This window comes from Primulina tabacum, chromosome 8 (genome assembly GCF_025594145.1).
Source record: "Primulina tabacum isolate GXHZ01 chromosome 8, ASM2559414v2, whole genome shotgun sequence".
Lineage (NCBI taxonomy): Eukaryota > Viridiplantae > Streptophyta > Magnoliopsida > Lamiales > Gesneriaceae > Primulina > Primulina tabacum.
The window spans coordinates 40338416-40364245 of NC_134557.1; the positions used below are offsets into that span (position 1 = coordinate 40338416).

The 25830-nt window shown below is 35.4% G+C and overlaps 2 protein-coding genes and 1 pseudogene across 5 annotated transcripts; 2 read left to right on the top strand and 1 right to left on the bottom strand.

The window, feature by feature from the left end:
* Nucleotides 1-1531: 1531 nt before the first annotated feature.
* LOC142554154 (mediator of RNA polymerase II transcription subunit 13) lies at nt 1532-17553 on the top strand. Of its 4 annotated transcripts, none has more exons than XM_075664819.1 (23): nt 1532-1728; nt 2078-2220; nt 2376-2449; nt 2816-2955; nt 3035-3121; nt 3283-3370; nt 3451-3534; nt 4596-4673; nt 4824-4903; nt 5713-5791; nt 5965-6273; nt 7112-7168; nt 7257-7500; nt 8365-8625; nt 9415-10764; nt 11439-11712; nt 11788-11920; nt 12366-12453; nt 12601-12679; nt 13439-13734; nt 14546-15644; nt 15986-16357; nt 16620-17553. In XM_075664819.1, the coding sequence occupies exons 2-23, from the start codon at nt 2194-2196 to the stop codon at nt 17231-17233; spliced, it is 5913 nt and encodes a 1970-aa protein (XP_075520934.1). In that variant the 5' UTR covers nt 1532-1728; nt 2078-2193; the 3' UTR covers nt 17234-17553. The 4 variants fall into 4 exon arrangements, with proteins under 4 accessions (XP_075520934.1, XP_075520937.1, XP_075520935.1 ...); XM_075664822.1 differs by having other exon boundaries at nt 8371-8625; XM_075664820.1 differs by lacking the exon at nt 1532-1728 and adding an exon at nt 1917-1934.
* An 825-nt stretch (nt 17554-18378) lies between these two features.
* On the bottom strand, nt 18379-19435 carry LOC142554155 (deSI-like protein At4g17486). Its single transcript, XM_075664823.1, has 3 exons — nt 19224-19435; nt 18837-19124; nt 18379-18729 (listed from the first exon to the last, which is right to left on the bottom strand). The coding sequence occupies exons 1-3, from the start codon at nt 19432-19434 to the stop codon at nt 18485-18487; spliced, it is 744 nt and encodes a 247-aa protein (XP_075520938.1). The 5' UTR covers nt 19435; the 3' UTR covers nt 18379-18484.
* A 1259-nt stretch (nt 19436-20694) lies between these two features.
* LOC142554785 (putative polyol transporter 1) lies at nt 20695-24497 on the top strand (annotated as a pseudogene).
* Nucleotides 24498-25830: the final 1333 nt, after the last annotated feature.

A 25830-nucleotide genomic window follows, 5' to 3' on the forward strand; every position in this document is an offset into this window, starting at 1 on the left:
ATTTTGTGAGACAGATCTCTTATTTGGTTCATCCATGAAAAAGTGCTACTTTTTATGCTAAGAGTATTACTTTTTATTGTGAATATCGGTAGGGTTGACCGTTCTCACAGATAAAGATTTGTGAGACCGTCTCACAAAAAACCTACTCAAAATTATAACGGGTGGTAAAAATATAACTCTGATAGTTTAAACCTCGCAATAATCCAATCTTATGAGTTATGCCCAACAAAATAAGGGAAAACTGATATATTGGTCATATAAGTTTGTCACTTTTGGTTTTTAGTCTGGTATCTTTGTCATTTTTTTTCTATGTCCGATATCTTTCCATTATTTAGACATTTGGGCATTTTTTTAATCAAATTTTGACCACAGTTGCTGCTGAATTGATATTTTTTCTTTGTGAGATGTAAAATTTAAATCGTAAGTTTTGTCACATCACACATAATGTGAAATTTAACATAAATATCGCATTTTTCCTCTCATATACATCGGCATCAGCTTTTATTTAAAGGAATCAAATCTCAAATTTTCTTTCAACAAATCCCTAAATTTATAAGAAGAAGAAAAATGATTTTACACAAGATTACAATGTCATATGTTTCTGAATGAGAAATATTGTTACGTAAATATGGAAAAGAGCGTAATTGAAGGCTTCTTGGACAAGTGATAATTCAAGTAGAAGGTTCTATGACTTCCAAAATTGGAGAGTGAGTTTCTTGTTTTTCGATTATTTGATTTTACAGCTTTCTTACGTTTTGATTTTTATAGTATTGTATAATTTGTTTGGTGAAACCTCTTTCTATGGCAGAGTGGTAGATGTGATGTTTTCACATGAGAATATCCACCATCGTGTCGTAGCTCGGTGACTATAATTAATTACTGACTTGAAATAGAAGTTGGTTGCGCTCGAAGTTTACAAGAGAGAATTGAATAAGAGAATAAAAATTTGAAGTTCTTATTTGCTGGATCATGACTAATTTTCATATTTTTTTTCATTTGGATTATTGTTTCTTAAATGAAAATTAGAGGTAGCTCGAATCCGCTATTTTTTGCAAAATAACTTTTCTTATCTCGGAAAATCAGGGATTTTTTAGAGAAAAATAGATACTTGTTTCTCCCCCAACGTAAATGTCGATGTATATGGAAGGGAACAAGTGCTCACTTTTCTTTCCGTAAAAGTTGATATGTATGTTAAATTACATATTATGTGTGATGTGACAAAATCTCAATTCAAAGTTTACATAGTTACTGAGAAAAAATGTCACTTCACCATCTATGAGTAAATACGACTAGATGTTTAAATAATAGAAATGTATCATATGTAAATCAAATGGTCCAAATAAAAAAAAAAAACAAAACAAACTTATTGGACACAAAACAAACTTATTGGACCGATTTTCGTACAAAATAATTATATATTCAGGGGAAAAAGAAATTACATTTCAATTCATAAAATAAAATATATTTAAGTAAGAAATATTAATTTGGAAAATAATTATTTTTTATCCATATAATAATAATAATAAAATAAAAATATATTTGTCTGCTACGAGAAAGGAGATGTTTTCGCCTTCGCAAAGCTTTGATTCCAGGTGATGCCTGGATTTAGGTCCCCCTTCACCTGCCAAAGCCCTTGATTGATTTCATTCAGGACTGTCAGTGAAAAGGTCATAATTCTCTCACAATTTTGTACTTCGAATCTCAAGAATCTTCGACTGCTGCACAACGGTGATTGCTTCTCCATCTCCCCATGTTAATTCAATACGCATAATCGTTTTTCATGATTTGTTTATTGGTTTTTCACGTGTGGGAACTGCAGAGCTTATGTTTTTGTGCCTTATTGTAACTGGAGTCTGTATGGTTGAAGTTTCAGCAAAAATCCTTTCGTCGAACGACGCGTATCTGTAATTGGTTTTAAGTTATGACAATTTTCAGTATGTAGTTTGATTTTCCTTTAGCTTGCTGGATTGATCTTTGGTCTTTAAAGTAAATATTTAGCTGCGTGTTATTGATCTTTTGTTAATTTGGTGTTGGTTTTTATGAACTCTTGTTAATTGAAGACAAATTTTGTGGACAGTTAGTTCTCCATGAATTTTGGGTGAGGTCTTTTGAGGAGGTGCATGATACGTGGTTTTAAAGCCACGAGCTTTGGTGGTGGTTGAAGAAATTTTGCCTCAAAAGGGTGGCAAATTAATGATGTGGACCAATGTTTTCAAAATTGTAAGTTATCGCGTTTTAGTGTTGCGTTTTCTATGCCATTTGTCACATTGCCTTATTCGTGGTCGATTGCATTTGTCATATTTCGTTATTGGTGCTTCGAGTCTCATTCTCATCGAATGTCTCGTTTACATAGGTTTGATTATACTTTTCTGCAGGGTGGCTTGAACCAGGTTTCTTGGTTTCAGTTTCTTCCCCATGAATTTGATTTTAGCACTCTTCCTGATAAGAGGTGTGTTCTCAAACCATTTATTGTGGGTGGATTTGGAATTATTTGAAAAGAGTGCGAGTAAAGAAGACGACTTGATTAACCGATGGCCTATGTCACAAATCACACGACTGCTCTTCATAGCTTGTGTAGATAGTTTTTTCGTGTTGGATTGAATGCCTAAACCTAAATGAAACAGTGGATTGAGGACAATAGATACTTCTTGAATTGATTATTGTTTATTACATTTTATTAATTCCATTTGTAGCTTTCTTGACTATTTTTATTTATTGTTAGACATTTTTTTTGAATGTTTCTGGGCTCAGTTTGAATATCATGGACTGAGTTATGTATCTCTGCTGATTTCTTTTGTGCTTGATATTTGCGAAGTGTGAAATTGGACCAGAAAGATGCCTTGCCCCGCCTGGTGCTTTCTGCACACCACCAACTGCAGAATGAAGGATTTCTCAGTACATGGACCAATTCTTTTGTGGGTCCTTGGGACCCTTCGCAGGGTTTACATAATCCTGGTAAAGATCATAAGTGGTTTTATGAAATAGATTTTTCACTAATGTCTTTTTCAATGTTATCTGTCATCTTATTATGCAGATGAAAAGATCAAGCTCTGGCTTTTCCTCCCTGGGCAACATTCATCTGTTTCTGAGAAGGCACAACTTTCTGTTTCTAGGTTGAGAGGTACATTTATTACTCAGTAGTGTTAATGTTATCAATTAGTTACTGTATTTCCATTTTAGCACTATCTAATACCATTCTCAAACTCGTTGGATCATGTAATTTGGATTTGATTGCTTAGTTCAACTTTATGCTTATGCCTACATTTTTGTTCTGTCATGAAGTCCTTGCATCTGGACTTTGGGTGGCTCCTGGTGATTCGGAAGAAGTAGCTGCTGCCTTGTCCCAGGCTTTAAGGAACTGTATAGAAAGGTGATGTGTTGTCCTTTTTTGTTAATTTAATGGTTGAAGAACGTGAGCATTAGATAACATGATTTTATTTCATTTGACAGAGCTCTTAGAGGGCTTTCTTACGTACGATTCGGAGATGTATTTTCAAAGCATCATCCATTTATACAGAATGAAGAACAGTTCAGGTTTGTTGATGGAGTTCATGTTGGTACCGACAAATAGTTTACAAGACTGGATGTCTGAATGTTGAAGATCGTGATTTAAATTAAAATTGCTGCATTATCATATTCCACTAATATTTTTGGAGCTGAAATATGATTGGTTATTTACATCCATGTCAGACATGCAACTGAGTGATGACATTCTCACACTTGTTGCATTCCAGCTGAGCATGAATCTAGATAAAACCACATCCATAATGTTTACAAATTTGCACTTACACACTTGTTATTTTAATGAAAAAATCTATATTCATTCTGGTTGTTATTTCATTGTTATCTACCTCATTCATGGAAATAAATCATTATCCAATCCGAGAGTGAAATAGTGAACTCAAAGTGTATCCGTTCCGTTCTATATTTCCTCCCTCATTTGGATGTGGTTCATAATCTCATATAATCATGTTTTTGTAATCATTTTGAGATATTAGGAGCATCTTGACCTATTACGCTCAAAATTTTGCCCAAGACCAACATCGGAAAAAGGCGTGATTTTGTTTTCAAGTTCCACAAGCTAGTGTTTTGGTTCAATCGAGCATTTTTTGCGTGGAATTACCTGGTTCATTCTAATGTCTGAGTTGATTTCAATAGTCGAGAGTCCACAGCTATTTCGTTCTCTCTTTTACTCTTGTTCTAGATTTATTTTTTTCTATAGTTTTTTTATAAGGAATGTTATCATCATCTGGAATGAGGAAGTGGTAAAGAGTTATTTATAAACAGAGGTTGTGCATATTCAGGTGCAATGTCTTGATTTTAACACAAAACTGTTTATTACTTCAAAGCGAAAATTGAGGCACAACGAAATACTTAGTTAAATGAATTTCACGTTGGCATTCTGCAAGATCACTTTAAATTTTAAGCTGTAATCAATATGAAAAATAAGACTCGCGTAGTTGGTCCCATTCAATTCTCCCTGTAATATACACCCATTGCATTGCTGCAACTTTGGTATTTATCCTTTCTGAAGTTTTGAAACTGTTACGTTTTATGAACTTCCCTTCTCATTAGGTTGTATTGGTGCTTTGTAGGCGCGGTCAACCTGTTGCTGAGTTCATCTTTGCTGCGACAGAAGAAACAATTTTTGTTCATGTTATTATATCTGCTAAGTTAGTCTCTCCTTTAACTAACTGCAACACAATTTGTGCTTTTAATTTTCTTCATGTGTTACAATGGTATTAAATTTTGTTACAGACATGTAGTCAACACTCCTATACTACATATTACATCAGTGAAAAATGATTGTTTCACCCTTTTAGGCATGTTCGAGCTCTTTCAAGTGGCGACATTGAGTCATTCATCAGCCGTTCTAGTAGGCACGCCAATGAAAGAATATCAGGTCTGTTGCTTAGTGCAGACATCTTCATACATCACAACACGAATTTTCAAGTTTTTTCGTCTTTCTTGCATGTGGATTGGTGAATATAAATTATAAAGGCCATCAAATGTTTAATTTTTTGAGGATTCTTCAAATATGTGCCATATTCATGAGATAAATTATGCTTGTAATATTCTTGATGATGAAAAAATATAACAATAGTGACTTGAATTTTTCTACTTGCACTTTTAGGTCATTAAACTGAATGTGATGTTTCAAAGTTAGAATAAAATGAGAATTATGTTGGTACTTATTGTTTTAAATTTGTCATCAGTACATGTTTTGTTGCAATCATTGTGACATAAGCCGTGTTGGTCAAGTTGACCGGTGCGGAAGCTTAGTTGACACATTAATTTCTTAAAAAATATATATCTCTTTATATTTTTGTATGTCAGAAATTTTCAGCTTCTAATATTAGAACATTGTTTGTTTAGTTTCTACCATCTTTCAATTGATTCAGCTGACCTAAACTCCTATTTTTGACCTAATAATTATGAGATTCTAATGTTATTTCACTTCACATCTTTTATAGTGTTTTTTTTTTGTTGGCTTGTTTATATATTTCGGGGTTCCAGTGTCTTCATTTCGTTCTCTCTAACTATGTCGTATGCAATATGTTTTGTGCATATTATAAGGAAATCTTGCTATTGTATTAATGTTTTTAGTTCTGTTTACCATTTGAATTATCTTAAATCTATCTTGGCATTGTCTGTGAGATCTTTTCACTTCCATTCGCTTCCTGATATTTGGTACAACGCATGCTCTTGCAGTTGTTGTCTCCCCTCATGGGATGCGTGGAAAGCTTACTGGATGCTGTCCAAGTAATCTTGTGAAGCAAGTATATCTGAGGTCATACTAAACTACTTGCTGCTGTTCGTATACATTTTAATTTGCCAGTCACCAAATAACCTTTTCCAATTATTTACATTCCATTCAGTGCGTCTGTAATTATCTTTATCTTTTTAAATCTAAAATGTTGTCTCGGGTTTTTCTTTATTCTTCTTTTTGATATATCTGTACAGCCCTGGGAAGTTTAGAGGTTCAAATGGGATTGTAGGTCTACCTTACCATGCTTCTCAAGGGTCTGGACCGCCAAGTCAACTGATGGGACAAAACTGCTATGTTGAAGTTACAGTTGGCTGCCTTGACAAGACGGTGCACTCACACAAGAACTCTCAGCATCCTGGTATTGAAGAACCAGCTATAGTGAGAGGTACTCAGATTGGGTCATCAGAAAATCTTTCAATTTGTGAAAAAGTCTTTGTATATCCTGCCGAGGCAGTTCTCGTTCCAGTGAAGCAGACATCTTTTGCTAGATCAGCTCTGAAGAGGTATCACTATCGTTGATGAATTCTGACCCATTCGGATTGAATGGACTATATGTTTGAATATGCCATATTGGGCCATGTCGTGGCTTGGTTACTTTCATAATTCTATTTTTATTTTTATCACTTGGTCATTAGCTAAATAATTTTTGGTAAAATGGAAAATTTGTTCTGTGCTTCTATGACAAGAGGGGGAGGAGAAAGGTCTACTCACTGTTCAGAGAAATTTGGATGGGGGCTTGGGGACAGGGTTGAGTGAAGGATAAATTGTTTTTGAAGTTTGGTTCTTGTTGATTTGTGTACTGAACTCTTTAGTAATTCAAATTACCTTATAATGTGATATATAGGAACTCTTTAGGAGGCTGTGAATCTCATGTTTTCTTGCTGGAACCTAATTACCCTTCTCCTAACCCACTTTAACTTTTCCCCTCTGGTCACCCCTGTGAACCCAATTCTGACGGTGGAGGATCAGGTTTAGAGATTTTAACAAGTGTAGCAATATATTTATGTGGATATTTTATGTGCAAGTAGCCAAGTACTGGGACGTACTGTAACTTGCACTGGATGTAACACACGTGTTATTGGTTTCTAGATATCAACAAAGTGACCCTTTATCCAGATATAAATTCTCCCTGCCTCGTAGCCAAATTACACGATCTTCAATATTACCTCTATTTTTTGCATTAAGCAAATGTACTTTAAAAGGCATAAAGTGCATTGTCTGAAAATGTTCCTTAATAAGTTCGGACTTGATATTTTCATGTCTGACATGAAGTTTCTTTTCTTGTATATGATCGTTTCAATATTTTGTGCGGCCAGCTAACATCATATTCTTAAACTTCAGATTCTGGCTGCAAAATTGGGCTGGTCCATCAGTGTCTGGTTCTATTTTTATGCATTGGTGAGACAAGTTTCTCGTATATTTATTGTTATTCTGCTTTAATCCTATCCCTGAGTTTCTTCATTCACTTTTGTTTTGGTTTTGATAGTGATGAGTGGGTGGATACGAGGGGTGGATCTTTGCTTGAACCAAGTGGAACTCGCTCTCAGCATGGCTATCACAGCAGTAGCAACAGTAATTGTAGTAGCAATTGCAGCATCAGTAGTTCCTCCAGTGAGAGTGATCGAAAGGCTCTGGGAGCTGGTGATCTCGAGGCAGATGCAGATTCTTTAATGTCCAGAGAGTCTGGTTTGTCTTCGTTGGGCCAATCTCAGAATGCAAACCTCAAAATGGTAATGCTCCGTGTAATTTGCGAGCAACTGGAGAAAAAACTAAGAGTATTTTAGTTGATTTAAGTTTGTTAACACCATTTGAGGTTCTTCCATTTTTTCTTGTCCTCCTATTTATTTTATTATTATAGTTGTGAGAGAGAAACTGCTTATTTGTTGATCTTGAATGGAACAGTTTTGATTTTTCCCAACTTTATTTTATATTCTGATTAAAAAAACATGAATAGCAAATTATATGGTGTTGGCGTTTTCTTAGTAGTCTGAATCTTTCTTACGAGCAGATTTTAGACGGGTTCCTAAAATTGCATTGGGAATTTTATTTCTGAATGTTGAGCATGTGAAAGAAAATGTGGAAGATGCCCAAATTATGTGAGTTAACTGGAGCATCAAGATGCTTATTGCTATTATGCCAGTGTGGAATTGGATCCTTGTTTAATCATCCGTTTTATTTTGGAAAGCCTGATATCTGTAGCGTGTCATAGATGAGACGATCTTATATGTGTATTGCATTAATTAAGAGTACTCTCTCTAGTTATGTTGTCTTCGTAGTTTCGAAAGATCATAATATGTAAATGTCAGCTAAAAATGGCAACAAAATCAAATTGATGACCGAAGTTTTGTTCTGTCATTTTCTTTTCTAATCTTATTCAGTTGATGTGTTGTGCAAAGCTGAACTTTTTAAACTGGATTCGGTTCATTTAAAACAGTATGGCACTGACATCCGTTTTTCGTTTAATAATTTCTTCGAAGTTGATTTTGGCTGTTTGCCTTAGCTTCTGTTAGGCCTAATTTTATTATCTTTGATTAACCTGTTAAATTTTATGAATATAATTATTTACGAGAATTAGATATACTCATTTTTATCAGTCGCAGGGTTCTAAGCGGCCACGAACAGGGACATCAGAATCATTCGGTCAAGCTGGTGGGGTTTTAAATCCTTCCACGAGTGATTATGGTACCATGGAAGTCAACAACACGTCCATTGTGAGGGTTTCAAATGATCAAGTTGGGTCTTATTGGGGTTGGGATGATGATGATAGAGGCATGGGAATGGATATTCAAGCATTGCTGTCAGAGTTTGGTGGTTTTGGTGACTTTTTTGAGAATGATACTTTATCACTCGGGGAGGTAATTCGATCCCGGTCCTTTAGTGTATAGTGTGAATGGTTTAGTCTTGTCTTTAGGTAATGATTGTTTAGCGCTTTTGAACTTTAGAAATTGTTTTAGTTATGATAATCCTTCTATCCTACTCGTTTGTCGAAAGTGTAATAATGCTTTTTTAGATTAAGAAAAACTACTTCATAAAATTGTGATGCAAATGAAAATGAAATAGGGATAGATGTCTAAGTACCTCGGGGGGTTCTGAAAAGTGGCCATCTTCAGACTTGGAAAACTCCCGAAGCACAAAGTTATCAAATTAAGAGGATGAAACGAGATGCATCCTAATTGATTTTGTGTGATCCTAGAGCCTTTCTTTCTTTGCATGCCTCACCCAATGCATGAACTTCTGCTGTGGAACTTCCCATCAGAGTCCACTGTCAAGTTTACTGTTGGCTTGGAAACTTCCATACCATGAATTGGTTAATTTTGATTTTTCTTTGTTCCATAACGTAAGAATAATAGATTGTTGGATATGAAGATTTCTTTAATGTATTAAGTGGAAAGTCCAGATGCGAATCTTATCAGCTTTATCAAGCTTTATTGATCAACTTTGTGTTAAGAAAGAATTTGTGCTCCCCCAATTTCATTCCTCTTACTGAGATTCAAATCGTTTCTGTTCATTCCGTTGTCGTAATTATACTAATAGTGATTGTGATTTTAATTATTTCATTGATTTACTCTGTGAATCCACTTTTTTTGTCCCCCTTCTCAAGAGTATCCGGGTTTAAATTATGTTTTGATTGTTACATGGTGAAGCCTCCTGGAACTGCAGAGTCTCACGAACTCCCATTTCATGCATCTGATGGTGGAGAGCTAGGTGGCAGCCCCTGCAACTCACTGATGGATGTCTCCGATCAATTGGTTTTGCCAGTAGGTTTTCCAACCTTTGATAGCTTTAATCACCCATCAGTTCCTGCTCCTGTGGAAGATTCAACCAAATATCAGGAGGCTATAAAGGGTTCTGCTACTGCTCTGGACACCTGCACTATGCCACCATTTAGAGGCGAGTTTGATCATGTTTTAAAGGCGGAAGCTCTGATGACATTTGCTCCAGAATATGGGGCTGTGGAAACCGCTCAGAGTGAGATATCCTCTGTGATACTACGAAGTCCATATGTTCCTAAATCTTGCAAAGTGGATTCAGCTTCAAGCTCGAACAATTATGTGTACTCTGCAACTCCACCTTCTCCTTTCTATGATGGATCTGATGAGAAGTCTATGATGCATTCAAGCATGAAAGCGTGCACTGAAAAGAATGATTCTAATTCCACTTTAAAATTAAAGAAATACTACACACACGTTGACAAAGGAAACAGGAAAATAATTGGAAAGCTCCCTAACCGTGACAATCACTTTTATGAAGGTGACGATAGAGTTGGATCATCACAATTTTCTGTTCTCACTCAGACAAATTCCGAAATAAGCGATGGCTCGTTGAGGGAAGATAATTTTCTTCTATCTTCTAGGACTGTCCTTGCAACAGAAACTGAATGCCTCTTGTGCCAGGCTACCATGTGCAGGCTGCGGCATGCATTGTTGTCTCCTAGCAAATTTTCCTCTGCAGTCTTGAACGGGTTGCCTGCAAGTGGCATTTCCAATCAGGTCCATGTTGATTCAGGCATCATGGTGGACAATATTTCAAGTAAATCTGAGTTTAGAAAGAAAGAAACTATACCTGTTAGGATAGCTGGTGATATGGATGGAGGAATACTTGATGGGCCATTGAGTGCACCCGTTGGTGTTTGGCGTTCTGTTGGAATTTCTAAAGTTACAAAAACAAGTACTCCAACTGTGGAAGTTTGTCCATCCATGCCGCACAATTCATTCATCGAAGAAACCATGCTTTCTTATGGACTTCGGCAACCACTTCAGGAATTTCTTGATGGCATAGCTTTGCTTGTGCAACAAGCTACTTCATTTGTTGATGTGTCTCTGGATGCTGATTGTGGTGATGGACCTTATGGTTTGCTCGCACTTCAAGAGCAGTGTAGGCGTGGGTTTTCTTGTGGACCCTCTATGGTCCATGCTGGTTGTGGAGGAGTTTTGGCTTCTTGTCATTCCTTGGATATTGCTGGTGTGGAGCTCCTTGATCCACTCTCTGTTGATGTAAGACTCCTATTGTTATGGAGTTTGGTTTCCTTTTCTCTAGGGTCTGATTTATTGAATGATGATGATTTGAATTTTAATTAATAAGAAGGATGAATTTTCCAAGTAATAATATGAATATGGATGTTGTGAGGGAACAAGTCAAGAGAATTTTGGATCAAAGTTCTGGATTCATCCTCCTCGCATTCCTATCTATGAGATGGAGGGGTCGAAATGACTTTCAAGTATTGCAGATGTCCCTAATCACTATCATCAATATCACTGACTTTTTAAAAATTGTCTTTATATCTTGGAAATTTTAGTTTGTTAAAAAAAATTGAAATTGGATTGTTAATGACAGAGGCAAATCGTTTATTGGTTTCAGAATTTGATTGTTTCATTATTTTTTTAAGTGGATGCAAATGATTATAAAATAGATATTTCCTTTATTGTGTATCACTTGTGATTTAGTGGATTAAGGTTTCTGTGAATTGTATTATCATGGTGTACTTTTGAGGATAAAGATGAGCTCAATACCAATGTAGTTCACATATATTTTGTTTCCTTAAGCTATACTAAAATACTGCAGTGACTTATGCAGTGCAAACTTCTGTCACTGCCATTTGAATACAATATTATTGTTATCAGTATTTTATCATTGTCTGATTTTTATCAAATTGTATAATCATTTTCAGGTTCAGGCATCTCTAACTATTAGTTTGTTGCAATCAGACATGAAAGCAGCTCTAAAATCTGCATTTAGCTGTGTGGATGGTCCTCTATCTGTTATTGATTGGTGCAGGGGCCGCAACCAACCCAATGAATTAGGAATAACATGCAATGGATTTTCTTCAGAATCTACTGCAAGTGTTAGTGATTGTCGGGATTCTTCTAGTACAATAACACTCTCAGTTGGAGAACCCATGAGCCCATCTATGTCATCTGTTGGTGGAGCATCTTCCCAAAAAGGTTTGATTATGCTTGACAAATGATTTATGGCCTTACATTACTTGTTGGACTGTTATCCAATTTTTGTTTCATTAGATGGAACCAGAGGGGATGAGGCAAGTGAAAGGAATTTAAACCAGGACACTTCTTTATTGGAGTCGGATCAGCACCTATGCTCACGGTTTCGCCCCACAGTTTCTGTAGTTCCATTTCCTTCCATACTTGTTGGGTACACCTGCTATTTACTTTTTTACGGCAATCATATTCTTTGAATGCAGAATATTTCTTGATCTGTATAACATGTTGAATCTGAAGAACTGTATTGTGTTTATTTAATTTACTTGTAAAAGTAAATCGATTTATTTCTTAATGGTATAAAATTGTGCTATGTCATTGTCTCATCGTTGTTAGGATGCCGCACAGTTTGGCCGATACAACATAATAGGATGTGGGATTTCAAACAGATTGTTTCTTGTCTTGTGCACCATAACTTGTTTAGCTGTAATTCATGTAAAAAGTAAATAATTGCATCCTGTGTCATGCTGATTGTACTCCCATGGAATATGGGTATTTTTTTGTACATTTATATTTTATTTTATTGCTATAAATTATGAGTATTATTGTTTTTCATATTGTTGTTCTGAATGACCATATAAGATATTTTATCCTTACAGGTACCAAGATGATTGGCTTAAGACATCAGTTAGCTCCTTACAAATCTGGGAAAAGGCTCCCCTTGAACCATATGCAACTCCAAAACATGTGAGATTTGTTACCTTTCACAGGGCAAGCTTTTCTGCTACCTTGTTTGATATATATATCAGTGTTGTCAAGACTCGTGGATCGCTCTTGTGTCTTTCTAATTTTACTGTGATGGTATTGCTGAATTACACCTTTTTCCTCTGGTAGATGAACTACTATGTTGTATGTCCAAATATTGATCCACTCGTTACAGCAGCGACAGACTTTTTCCTGCAGCTTGGAACTGGTTAGTGCTGGTGAATTGTCTTCTTATTCTTCTTTTTTTAATGTCTCTAATTATTTTATTTGCACAATGGTGCATGACTTGAGTTTCTTTCACATTGATGATTTATAGATGGCCTGATTTTTCTATCTGCAGTTTCAAATTCTTGTTTAATTTCTTTTTTTAATATGTTTTACTATGAGTTAAATGCGTAACTTCCTCATTCCTCAGTAAGTTTGAACTATCGAATGAAGGCAATTTATGCCCATCATTATGTTAAAGTAGTTTTTGTGGATGTACAAGGCTTTTCTTTGGGGGATGAATAGGCTTTTTAGCATCTTCATTTATGGGTTGTGTGGGTAAAGTTCAAGTAGCTCAATTTGCATTGCAGTCATGACTATACATTTCCAAATGCGTCTGATGGATTTAGGATTTCTTTTGGTGGTGTTGGATGCCTATACTTTTTTTGCAGTTTTTATTTGCCTGGTTTTTGCATGTTAAAGGAATATTTTTGTCTGAAAATTGTATATATGTTTGCACTGGCTTTCAGGAGAAGCCGTGTGTTTCTTTTAATTTGATTCCACCCAGAGTAGTGTCTTTAAGTCAGCTTGATTGACTTGTCATGGATTACATCTTAAAGGCATCCTATGTTTAAAGCTTGGAATTTTCTATAAATGTGTATTTTGGTTTGTCTCTTTTTTTTTTTTTTTTTGGTGAGCCAACATGTATCTCTTGACATTAAATGTTATGTATTTCATGACTTGATATGGCCTTTTCTCCTAGTTTATGAAACTTGCAAGCTGGGAACACATGCGCCCCAAAGTCTTGGGAATGAGATGGAAATAGATTCTGGAAAAATTACTACTCCTGGTTTTGTCTTGCTTGATTGTCCCCAATCGATGAAGATAGATACAAATAATGCATCTATGCTGGGTTCGATTAGTGATTATTTTCTCTCTCTGTCCAATGGCTGGGATCTGACTTGCTTTCTAAAGACTCTTTCCAAGGTTCTCAAAACCTTGAAACTTGGTTCATCTACAATCACGAATACCAAGGAAAGAAATGGCGGACCATGCACTGTAAGTTGTAAATGTCCTTGTCTTATTTGTCATAGCAAATGCTCTCTTTTTTAAATAATTTTTTTATAATTTACCAAGTACCTGATCTCTAGAAGTAGGACGTGTAACTTCAACTGTCCAAATCAGCTGGCATTTATCTTTTAAAATTGTAAGTATATTGCCATTTAATTAATAGGATCGTTAGGTAAAGTTGTGCTGCTGCTGTACCTCTGCCTCATTTTCTATTTCTTGTCATTCTCTTGGATTGTGCTCAACTTCACATCTGTATATCTGATTCCTTCATGTTCTTGAATAAACTACCCAAGCCTTATTTTTCTCCAGTGCTTAGAACTATGAGGAATACCTAATTAAAGAGTTCAAACCTTGACTAACATTAACCTCATATTATTATTTCGAGCATTAGGATCTGTCTTTTATTTGCTAATGACAAATTTTACTGAGCTTGTGAAGCATATAAATAATAGAAACCTGTTATTTGCGACGTTGTCTTGTTTATATATTAGAGTATATATGTAATAGATGCCTGAAATCTGAATTTTGTACTCTTCAATATATCTTTATCATACTATTGACTTATATTTAACCGACTTGTGTTAAAACCATCATTTTTTGGTTGAGCCTCGTAACATTACTATATTCTTTTTATTGGGTTCTTAAGTTTGTTTTTTAGCTCTCGAATTAGAATGCGCATAACCCTTCACGATCAATCTTATTTTAAGTCAATGCTTGAGCATTTTGCCTTTCATGCCCTAAAATGGACCACAAAGTACCTGCTGATAATTGTTTTTGTCTGTTTTGGTCCTTGGATCAGGTAGTCTATGTGATATGCCCCTTTCCTGAGCCTCTTGCAGTTCTACAAACTGTGGTTGAATCCTCCATTGCTATTGGATCAATCATTCGATCTTCTGATAAAGAGAGGAGATCCATGATGAACAATCAAGTTGCAAAAGCATTGAGTTACTCAGCGGCTGTGGATGAGTCATTTTCTAATGTATTAACTCTCACAGGATTTAGCATCCCTAAGTTGGTACTGCAAATTGTGACAGTTGATGCCATTTTTAGGGTAACTAGTCCGTCACTTAATGAGCTCATCATTTTGAAGGAAACTGCTTTCACAGTTTACAATAAAGCTCGCCGAATATCACGTGGAGTCTCCACAGAGACTTTGCCTAGTTTATCTCTACCAGGAAGGTCTCATTCAGCCCTAACGCAGATGGCTTCACCAGGTATGTGGAAGGACTGTGTCGGTCCTCGGATTGTCGGACCACCTCTCCAGAGAGAAATTGAACTTGATGCAAGCTTGAGACCAGGTACGTGGGATAACTCTTGGCACACAGGAAGGAGTGGGGGACTTGGATGTGATCCCAACAGAACAGGAGATGTCTTTTCCCTGGACGATATTCGCTGTTTATTTGAGCCACTTTTTATCCTCGCAGAACCTGGTTCCCTTGACCGTGGGGTTTCTCCCTTTTTGGGGAATCCTTCTTTTGATTTATCGAAGCCATTATCTGATGATTGTGCAAGTACTAGCTTTGTGCAGAGTTCTGCATCATCAGGTAGTGGAGATAATGCTCGCAACACACAGCCTGATGCCCTGGATTCAGATGGTTTTGCATCTGTTCATCAAAAAGCACTCCCCAGTCTGCATTGTTGTTATGGGTGGACTGAGGATTGGCGTTGGATGGTGTCCATATGGACTGATTCGAGAGGAGAACTGCTCGATAGTTACGTCTACCCGTTTGGAGGTATCAGCAGTCGGCAAGACACCAAGGGTCTGCAGTCCCTTTTTATTCAAATACTGCAACAAGGATGCCTGATTCTTCAGGCTTGTTCTCCTGATATTTGTATTGCTAAGCCTAGAGATCTTGTTATCACGCGAGTTGGATGTTATTTTGAGCTGGAGTGCCAGGGTAATGAATTGGCTTTTTTTCCATTTTGTGTTTTACCGACTCAAAATTTGGCTTGAATCCTCTCTTCCTTACTAGTTATTAGGCTTGATAATCATTTTGCATTTTTCTTTCTTTTCTGCGATCCTTAAATAACTCATAGGCATAGTGAGCACCTGCTGATGATGATATCATCTTCTTTTTGGCGTTTTAAGTAAAAGGAAATTTTAAGCAAGATTATTGGTTTCAAAGCTACTAAACTTCTGACATCATTAGCAATTCCATTGATTAAACCAACTAAATGTCGACATCGTTAGCCATTCCCTATCGAATCTCTGATCTTAACCAAACTCGTCTTCCTGTAGAGTGGCAGAAAGCTTTGTATTCAGCTGGGGGATCCGACGTTAAGAAGTGGTCTGTGCAGCTTCGACGGTCGTTCCCGGATGGGATTCCTCCTAGTAGCAATGGAACTTCTTTGCAGCAGCAGGAGATGAGTTTAATTCAAGACAGAACGTTGCCTTCTTCACCAAGTTCATTGTCTAGTCCTCATCCCAAGTCTTCGTCCTTCATGAAAGGTGGTATGGGGCAACCTTCCTCCAGAAAACAGCTAATGGGCGGGCACGCAGTGTTGGACAATTCGAAGGGCATACTGCAGTGGGTGCAGAACATTAGCTTTGTTTCAGTCTCGATTGATCACTCCCTACAACTAGTGTATCAAGCAGATTCTACATATCCTGGTACTTATGATTGCATTTTCTGCTGCACGTTCTGCTTTCATCTTCAGACAAATTCATTCCATTATTTTGTCATATTTTGCTTTTAGGCCCATATCTTTTCATTTTTATGGTTTACAGAAATTAGGAGTTATCTAATGTCTAGAGCAGCTAACACTCTGCTCCTTGATTGAACTTTCATTTGGTCCCCAATTATTTCGTCATATTATGCTTGTTAACTATTGCTTTTACTGTACCTTTTGGTGTAATCATTGCATCGTTGCAGGGTCAAATCAAGGCAGTGTCATGTCAAGCCAGTCAGGCTATCTCGAAGGATATACTCCTGTGAAATCCCTTGGCTCTACTTCTGCATCTTACATTTTAATCCCATCACCAAGCATACGTTCTCTGCCTCCTGCAGTTCTTCAGCTCCCTACATGTCTCACTGCAGAGTCACCTCCTCTCGCTCACCTCTTGCACAGCAAAGGGTCTGCAATTCCCTTATCCACTGGTTTTGTCGTTTCAAAAGCTGTACCTTCCATGAGGAAAGATTCCAGAACCCTTTCAAAAGATGAATGGCCTTCGGTCCTTTCTGTCAATTTAATCGACTACTATGGAAGTGGCAACTTAAATCAAGAAAAATCAGCCAAGGGTGTCACCAAGGTATCAGGAAAGGGAGTAAACTCTGATGCCAAAGATTTTGAAGCTGAGAAGCAATTGATTCTCGAAACTTTAGCAGCAGAACTTCATGCTCTGTCGTGGATGACAGTTAGCCCTGCCTACTTGGAGAGACGAACTGCCCTGCCTTTCCATTGTGACATGGTTTTAAGACTTCGAAGGCTTCTTCATTTTGCTGATAAAGAACTCTCTCGGCTTCCAGATAAGGCACGAGGATCGTGAAAGGTAACTGTAACTTGTGGCGGTTGTTCTTTAGGTAGGTTCATTCTCGTGCGTGCATAACCAGTCGTAGCTGGAAATTGGAACGGATAACGTTCCTGCTGACTATCAGCATTGTGCAATTATCACTGATCAGTTAGTATCAGGTTAGATGTGTAGTTCTGACAGAATATAGTATGTTAATCCAGAAGTATTGAGATAGCAAACTGTTGTAAATTAGGTAAAACAAAGTCTAGGAGTTGGTTGATCTCGCCTGAACAAATATGACCCTTTTTTTGTGTGCGCTATTGGTGTTATATACTAAATTCATTGGTTTTTTGTCTGTCGGAAGTGTATTTTTTTCAAGCATGAATTCTGAATGACCTCGAATTTCTACTGGTTATGGAAGTTGGTAATCTCGAACCCTAGTCTACAATGCTCGTGTGCTTCGAGCTCGATTACCGATCGAATCAAATCGTGCAAAATCATTTGTTTTTCAGGTAACCTAAAAACATTGGACGATTTAACAGAAATTTTAAATAAAATAATCGAAATTGTTTTAAAATTAATAATAATGGATGTAATTAAAATTTAATTTTTTTACTATTTCTGATTATGTGGTCCAAGGATTTTTTTTTTAAATAAAATTTTGCGATTTTCTATATAACTGACCGAAAATTATTAAAACCAAAAAATTCGAATTAAATCAATTTATTTGATTTAATCAAAATTTTGCGGACCTTTGCATGCTTGAAAATTCTTGAAGAATCATCAAGTAATAATACTTCCCTTTTTGGTGTTAGAAATAAAAGGAAAAGTTACATTTTTGTCCCTTGATTTGTACATTTTTTATTTTTAATCTTTGTTATCGATTAATTCACTATTTTAGTCAAGTAATTTGTATTTTTTTCAATTTTAATCATTTTTCACTTGGTGGCGATGACTTTACAGATTATGTCAATATTTTTCCACACGTCAACATTCTAGTGAAAAATAGTTAAATAAAAAAAATGCAATTTGACGTACTAAGAATGTGAATTGACTAATAATATGAGTTATATGATTAAAAATACAAAACGTATAAATTATGAGACCAATATTGCAATTCTATCAAACTAAAATATCTTTAAATCAACATGAAAGTAAATTAACACAGGACACACTTTAGGAATGGCTAAAATCACAATATTATAACAAAAATGGAATCTATACGTTTGTGTTAGAGTAAGAAATCAAAACAAAGATAACTCATTTGGAACATGGAATCCTATTTTCTTATACCTTAAAAGAGGTTTCTTTCTTCAAATCTAAAGGAGGCAGGCAATCTTTGTAATGTAAATGCAAGAAGATTGATGATATTGTTACTTCTCTTTCTGTCTGGTGCATGGAAATTGAAGAGATGCAGTTCACAGAGCTTCTTCTTAAACTCTTATTCTCCCACTCCGAGCCTTGATCATTCCCATTATCAGGCAACATAGTCGTTTTAAGCGACCCCGGAAGTATACAGTTGCATAATGAACCTGCAATAGCAAAGTGCAGATATAAGCTACAGAAAACTTTAATCATTCAAGTAAGATAATTGAAGTTTTTGACAAAATAAGATATGATGTAAAATAAGATAAACAACCCATTCTTGCAAGGCGATTAACCCATTTCGGGATCCGGTTTCTTGTCAGCTGGTGGCATATGTCCTCGGAGAAATGGTTGCAGTTCTTCACAATCAAGTGATAAGTATCACCATAGTATTTTCTTGATTGGTACTTCAAGAATTCCCTGACTTGATGTGGATTCAAGTACGTTGTTCCCATGTAAATTGACTTCCGAAATCTAAATCCAGGACAATGCCTAGGCTCAACTTCAAAGATACCACTTGTGGGATAGTCAAGTGCTCCAAATGCATATTCGACCCCGTGCACTGTTACATACAGCAAGCGAGCAGTTAAAGTCCCAACTGCAAAATGATCAGTATATATGGCAAGAATCATGAAATATGCGTAAATTTAAGCCAGCCTACCTTCTAAGCCAGAGTGAAAGACGCCAATGCCAGCCCAACAGAAATATGCGTTCAAGGGCGTTAAGTCGTATACGTTTAGATACACTGGAGCTTGGCCAGAATTATAGTTTTCAAACTCCACATGAGGGAACACGCAAAAGCTCGAGGCAGACTCGCGTTGCATATTCAGAGGAATGATAGATCGCCACCCAACTTTGAATTTCGACTTCATATTTGGCTGTGGAGTTAAGAATGGTTGACTAATCCGTTAGAACCTGTGATAAAATTTAAGATATCAATAACTTCACCTGAAGCAATCATTTCAGTTTGCTCAAATACAAAGTAAATTCATGTTGTTACGCATGAATGACTCAAGCCATGTCTTAGATCACTGATACCTACCCCATTTTTCTTGGTCATTTTACTAAGATAAAGCACCATTTCCCACAAGAAAGGGACAAATTTACTAAAACAAGCACATACCCTTTAGGCCATACCTGAGAGACATAACTTTTCACCATTACCAGCCTAACACCTAAATCCGAGCTAAATCCGAGCAGGTTCGGGGTGGACTCGGAATTTAACAGAGCAAAAGGGATGGGGTGAGAGATGAGCAGTCATCTTGCATTTGCATAAATGATAAAACTACACGAAATTTCAACTTTTCCATTGTGGCAAAAGAATCCCATATTATATCATATATAGTTCATGAACCTCAAAAATTATAATGGAATCAAGAAACACAAAAACGTCAGATTGTTTAAATTTAGAACAAAAGAATGTGAACTTCTAAACCCAAATTGAAATCTTGAAACTTGTCAGCCGGGCAATCATAAAAAGTAAAAAAAAAAAAACAGGAGCATACTCACTCCAAACCTGCCTTGGTAGAAATCAATAAAAAGAGTACTATCAAAGAAAGAGATAATACAAGAAAGTGAACAAAGCAACACTTATTACCTTACAGAAAGGTGGTACACATTCTCAAACCAGAAATGGATGTTCCACTACACAAAAAGGCCAATTTTTTTCAAAATAAAGTGTGGAGAATCATCATACATGTGCCTGAAACATGCACATTTTTGGGTTCTTTTTATCTTTTTAAGGATAAAGGGCAAGGCTGAGAAACGGAGAAGCACAAGTTCAGAGCCCACAAGTGCCCCTTTTGTTGATTTGACATGAAGAAGAAAAAGAAGAAAAGTTAAAAAAGGGAGAAAAAGGTGACTGGTGATTTAAATTTTATTGTTGACGACTTGCTAACTTCCATGTTTATGGCAGATAAAAAGATTTGATTTTGATCCAAATAACAGCACATTTAGGCAGGCCGTGTTATAATATTAAACTCAAAGGGTGCATGCAAGAATCAGATTTAATTTGTTTTTTTCCCTAAAAGATATAGTAAAGGTCAAAGGGTTGTTTGAGTTGAAGTAAAAAATATTTTATTAAATAGAATTTTTTCAGATTCTTTTCTTCTTTTTTTTGACAAACAGAAGCAATGAATGGTATATTTCTTATATTTTTTATTGGCAAAAACTTGTCTAAGACGGTCTCACAAGTCGTATTTTGTGAGACATATATCTTATTTGGGTCATCCATGAAAAAATATTACTTTTTATGCTAAGAGTATTACTTTTCAATGTGAATATCGGTAGGGTTGACTCGTCTCACAGATAAAGACTCGTCAGATCGTTTCACAACAAACTACTTCTCGTTTCTAAATATTGTTTTCTATATGAACAAATAATTTTCCTAACATAATTAATTTAAAATCGACGGGGACATTTTTTAAATAGTCGTGTTATAAACTAAAAAGCCCCTATAATTTCTTGACCAGAATTAGAATATGAGACTTAGTTTAAAGAACATGGCGGGCTTGTAATACAATGACATTAGCAAATTAATCCGGATCCAAGGACCCAGATTCAGTTCTTTCAAGAAATATTAAAAACTTATAACGATTTATAACTTTAATCTTTTAGAATTTGGATTAGATATTAAATAAATTAAATATGTATAATCAATTAATACATCGAATGAACAATTCGAGAAAAAAAACTACACATTCTCGTGATATATATCCCCGATTTGCCTAATTTTTGTGTATGCATACATTAACTATCAGGTGTCGCCATGGCAGTAGTTCCAAATGAATGAGAGACTGGAGAAGCTTTTTTCTGGCAAAAAAAGACGTCTCCAAAATAATTAAATTAAATTAAATTAAATTAAATTTAAAAAATAAGAGAATTTTTTAAAAAAAAAAATTGCTACCAGACGTAGAGAATAGTAGAGTGTGGGGTTCATTTGTAGTTTGTACCAATCAATCAAGTCACTAAAAAAATTTAATTTAATTTTCTATTTATTTATTGTCTATTAAGATTGAGATTTGGACCTAACACAACTCCAAAAATTAGCTCAAGAGGAATGATTGTTCAAATCCATATATACAATTATCAGTGATTTTATTTAACCGGACAACTAACACACTCATATTCTCGCTCATGAATGAACATCTGGAGCGTTAAATTTACAAATGATCCAACTATATGTAGAAATAGGGATGTAAATGAACCAAATCGTTTGTGAGCTAATCGAAACTCGATTCGATTAAAGCTCGTTTGAGCTCGTTTAATGAGGCTCGTTAAGATAAACGAACTAAGTTCAAGCTCTACAATATTCGGCTCGTTAGCTTGTGAACATGTTCGTTAGTAAATTCATAAGTAATATCTTAGATGAAAAATAATAATTTTGATATTTAATTCATTGATTTAACACATTAATTATGAAATATATAGAAAAAATCTATTAAATTTATTTATTATAATAAATTGACAAATTTTCATAAGAATATTATATTTTTTTCTAAATGTATAATTTATTTTTTTAATGAATTTAATGAATATTTAAATGTACAATTCATATTTATTGAGCTCGTTTAGGTTCGATAAAAGCTTGAATAAGCTCGTGATCCATGAATATATTCGTTAAATAAAGCTCGAGCTCGGCTCGATTATAAACAAGTCCAGCTCAAACATTCAAGAGTTCGGCTCGGCTCGACTCGATTACATCCCTAGGTAGAACGGGTTGCCCAACTATGGGCAGTCCAATTGAAACCTAAACCTAACTCAATCCAAAAGCTAGCTCAAGAGAGGATAAGTACCCAATTTCATACATGCAACTTTCATGGATTTTATCTAATCGATATAGGATTTTCACCTAACTTTTTTCGAAGAAGGCAAATAGAAATTTATTTGACCATTTTTCAACGAAGGAGATCCTCTCCTCTACTTCTTGTTCAATTCTATAATATAATTTACACAATTTGTTTTACTTGAAATAAATCACTTAATTATGCATTTTTCGGTTCGATGTGCAATTTTTTTAAACACTCATAAAAAATGATAAACTTAGTATTATAATCAAGTACATAAACATTTCAATGAGATGTACATTAACAATCCACCAATTTAGATGCTTGAAAAATAAAATAGAATGGTATTATTTTTATTCATTTTTTAATACATTAATTTATTTCAATAATTTCCGACAATAATACTAGCTAGTCTTCTTCAAAAAATGCAAAAATGTGTCGAGTTTTAGCTAACAAGAAGAAGTGATCATGGGTTCTAAACCCTTCATCGCTCCTCGGCGCAGCCACCGCCGGACGCACCTCCAACTGGATTCGCATCGCTACACCATAGTCTTGGCCGGAGTGATATTTTTCGCCGGGACCTTGTTCATGGGATTCGCCACCGACTATCCTTCCTCATGGTGGGCCGCTTTTTGGCTGGCATAGTCGTCGGCTGTGTTCTGATGATTGCGCCCGGTGTACACGGGGAGGTGGCGCCAACTTCATCCCGGGGCTTCCTCACTTCTTTTCCGTTAAATGTTGGTCAATTTTGGTATGTAGTAACATTCTACCTTAATCCTAAGTTACTTTACTATGTTTTTACTAATTAGATTTTATCGCTTTTTTAATATAAATAAATTTTGTTGTGCACATGATTAATCTCGTAAAGAAAGTGACATAATTGGTCCTCATGGAAAATATTTCATAGGTCATTTTTTAGCTTAGCTAGCTGTCCGAAAATAATTGGGAGAGACATTAACTTTACGAGAAAGATTGTGATGCATATGAATATTCAAATCAACCAAAGATTTCTTGGAGTGCGTACTTTAAACATTCAAATTTCAGGCAAGAAATCTAAATTTTAAAAATAAATTATTTGATTGCTGCGACTTTGGATACGTTTCACTATTTTTCTAATAACCAACAGATTAAGATTGAAATTTAATTAATCAAATAATCGAACAAATTTACAAGCGACACTAATTTAAATTAATAACTTGTCACTGCATGCTTAGCATGTATATATACTGCTATGTTATGTCTCTAATTATGCATTTCTCAAAGCTCCCAACATATGTAGGCTGTAGATTCATGCTTGGACTCGGTGCAATTCACTCTCTACTCATAGCCCTCGCCGTAGATAGCCATACCGGAATCCCGCGTTGGCTTGTAATGCAAGGTCGACGAAGCCAAAGGAGTGCTCGACAAAACCTCCTATCTTTTCGGCAAATCCGGGTTTTCCTCCCCACCCCGTCGTGCACGACATCCACGGGGGGAGCCACAGTCCTTGTCAAGCCCGGGTGGTCCTAAAAAATTTATATGTAAATTTTTATATAATTTTGGATAAATTTGATATTAGTTCGGATAGATCAATTTAAAATATTAAAGCATTTTTGAATTTAAAATTTTAGCCGGGTAGAATCGGATTCCTGGCTCCGCCACTGATCATATCCTAATGTGCAGTCTTGGGATACACATCTTCCAACATGCAAGTGGTATCGACTCTGTGGTGTTGTATAGCCTAGAGATCTTCGAGAAGGTGTCTAGCAAGACGGGGATCATTCTGAGTCTAGTGGGCCTCGCTACTGGGCTACAAATTATTTCTAACACAGATCATAATAAACTATTTTGGGCCGTATCTTTGTGTAGCCTTTTCCTCAATCGGGTTTTTCCCCTAAGGCCCGGAACCCAATGGTGCAGTACGGGAGTCGCAGCCAATCGTGCCACCGGTGGGGTGATTTCTATCCGAGGGACATTCTTTTTGTATGCTGGGATTGCTTGTGTGTCATGGTGAAACTCAAGGGAAAACGTTGGAGGAGATGGAGTCGTCGTTCGGGACTTTCTTCCGGTCGAGGACGACGACGAGTACGTTAAAAGGAAAGAAAAGCGAGAGAAATTGACGAGTTCAAGTAAGCGCAAACAAGTTCAATAAATTAAAATTTTGGATTTGAAATTATATTCCCGGCTAATAGATCCCAATTCCCATACATTTTGTTAATGTTTTAAAATTATTCATTTAAAAAGAATAAATCGAATACATTTGAAAATTGCATGACTTCTGGTCAAAAACGTCTCATTAAAAAAAATTTAAAAAAAAAGGATGTGTCAGAAATATTCGTAGCATGTGATACGTGATTCTTTCAAATTTTTTAAATTTTATGATAACCAACGTGGCAACCTCTTAATTTTAATAAATATTTATTTGTTTAAATGTATTTTTTTATTATTTTTTTTGTATAAAAATCATACTCCAGCTCATGATTTGACGTAGTCAACGTAATGAACAATTTAAAAAAATAAAATTGCGAGCCATGTTGAACTTAGTTTTCTGTTTCTTTTTTTTTTTGTCCCAAGTTAAGCTCTTACGTATGCATTTATATAACTCATTCTTAAATGATCCATTTCATTTTAATATTGTCCATTTTAAATTAATTATATCCTTAATTATGCAATTTGTTTATAATAAAATATATTTTGAAAACTATATATGCATCGCCTAAGTCAAGTAACTAATATGGTTGAAAATAGGAATGTCAAAATCAGACACGACCCACCAATCCGACACGGTTTAACTCGAAAAAAATCAAATTTGAGTTTGGGGTTTTCGGATCAGGTCAAATTGAGTTGAACCCGATAGCTGACCCACAAAAATGATGGGGTTGGGTTGGGTTCGGGTCAACACGTTTTAATTTTTTTACAAAATATATAATTAATAAATATTGTCTATATTTTTATATTTATTGTATGTCTGAAAAAATATTTATTATATATTTATATACTAAATTTCATAATTTAATATTTATTTTTAACATTTTTTATTTTTTAAACAATTGTTTATTTGATTTAGTAAATATACTTTATTTTTCTACAATTAGACTTTCAAATTTAAATCATATAGACGAATGAGATTTTTTTATTATGTGTTTAAATTAAAATATTAATTTTTTAAAATTTTATTTAATTTTTTTTAAAAAAATTCAAAATCGGGTTGATCGGGTTCGAGTTCGGGTTGAAAGTTTTTGGGTTGATCGGGTTCGGGTTGGGCAATTTTTGAATAGTACTATTGTTCAACCCGATCCAACCCATCCGAATTGACATTCCTAGTTGAAAATCTGTTGGGATATTTGTTTTTGATAATTTTACAAACACAGACATAAAATTATGCTTTGATTTCTTTATTTATATGGGAAAAATTCAAAAAGAGTAAACTATACATTTATTTTATTTTATTTTTATGAAAAATAGTTTGTTAGTACACTAACTTGTTCATTTTTTTTTGTTTTG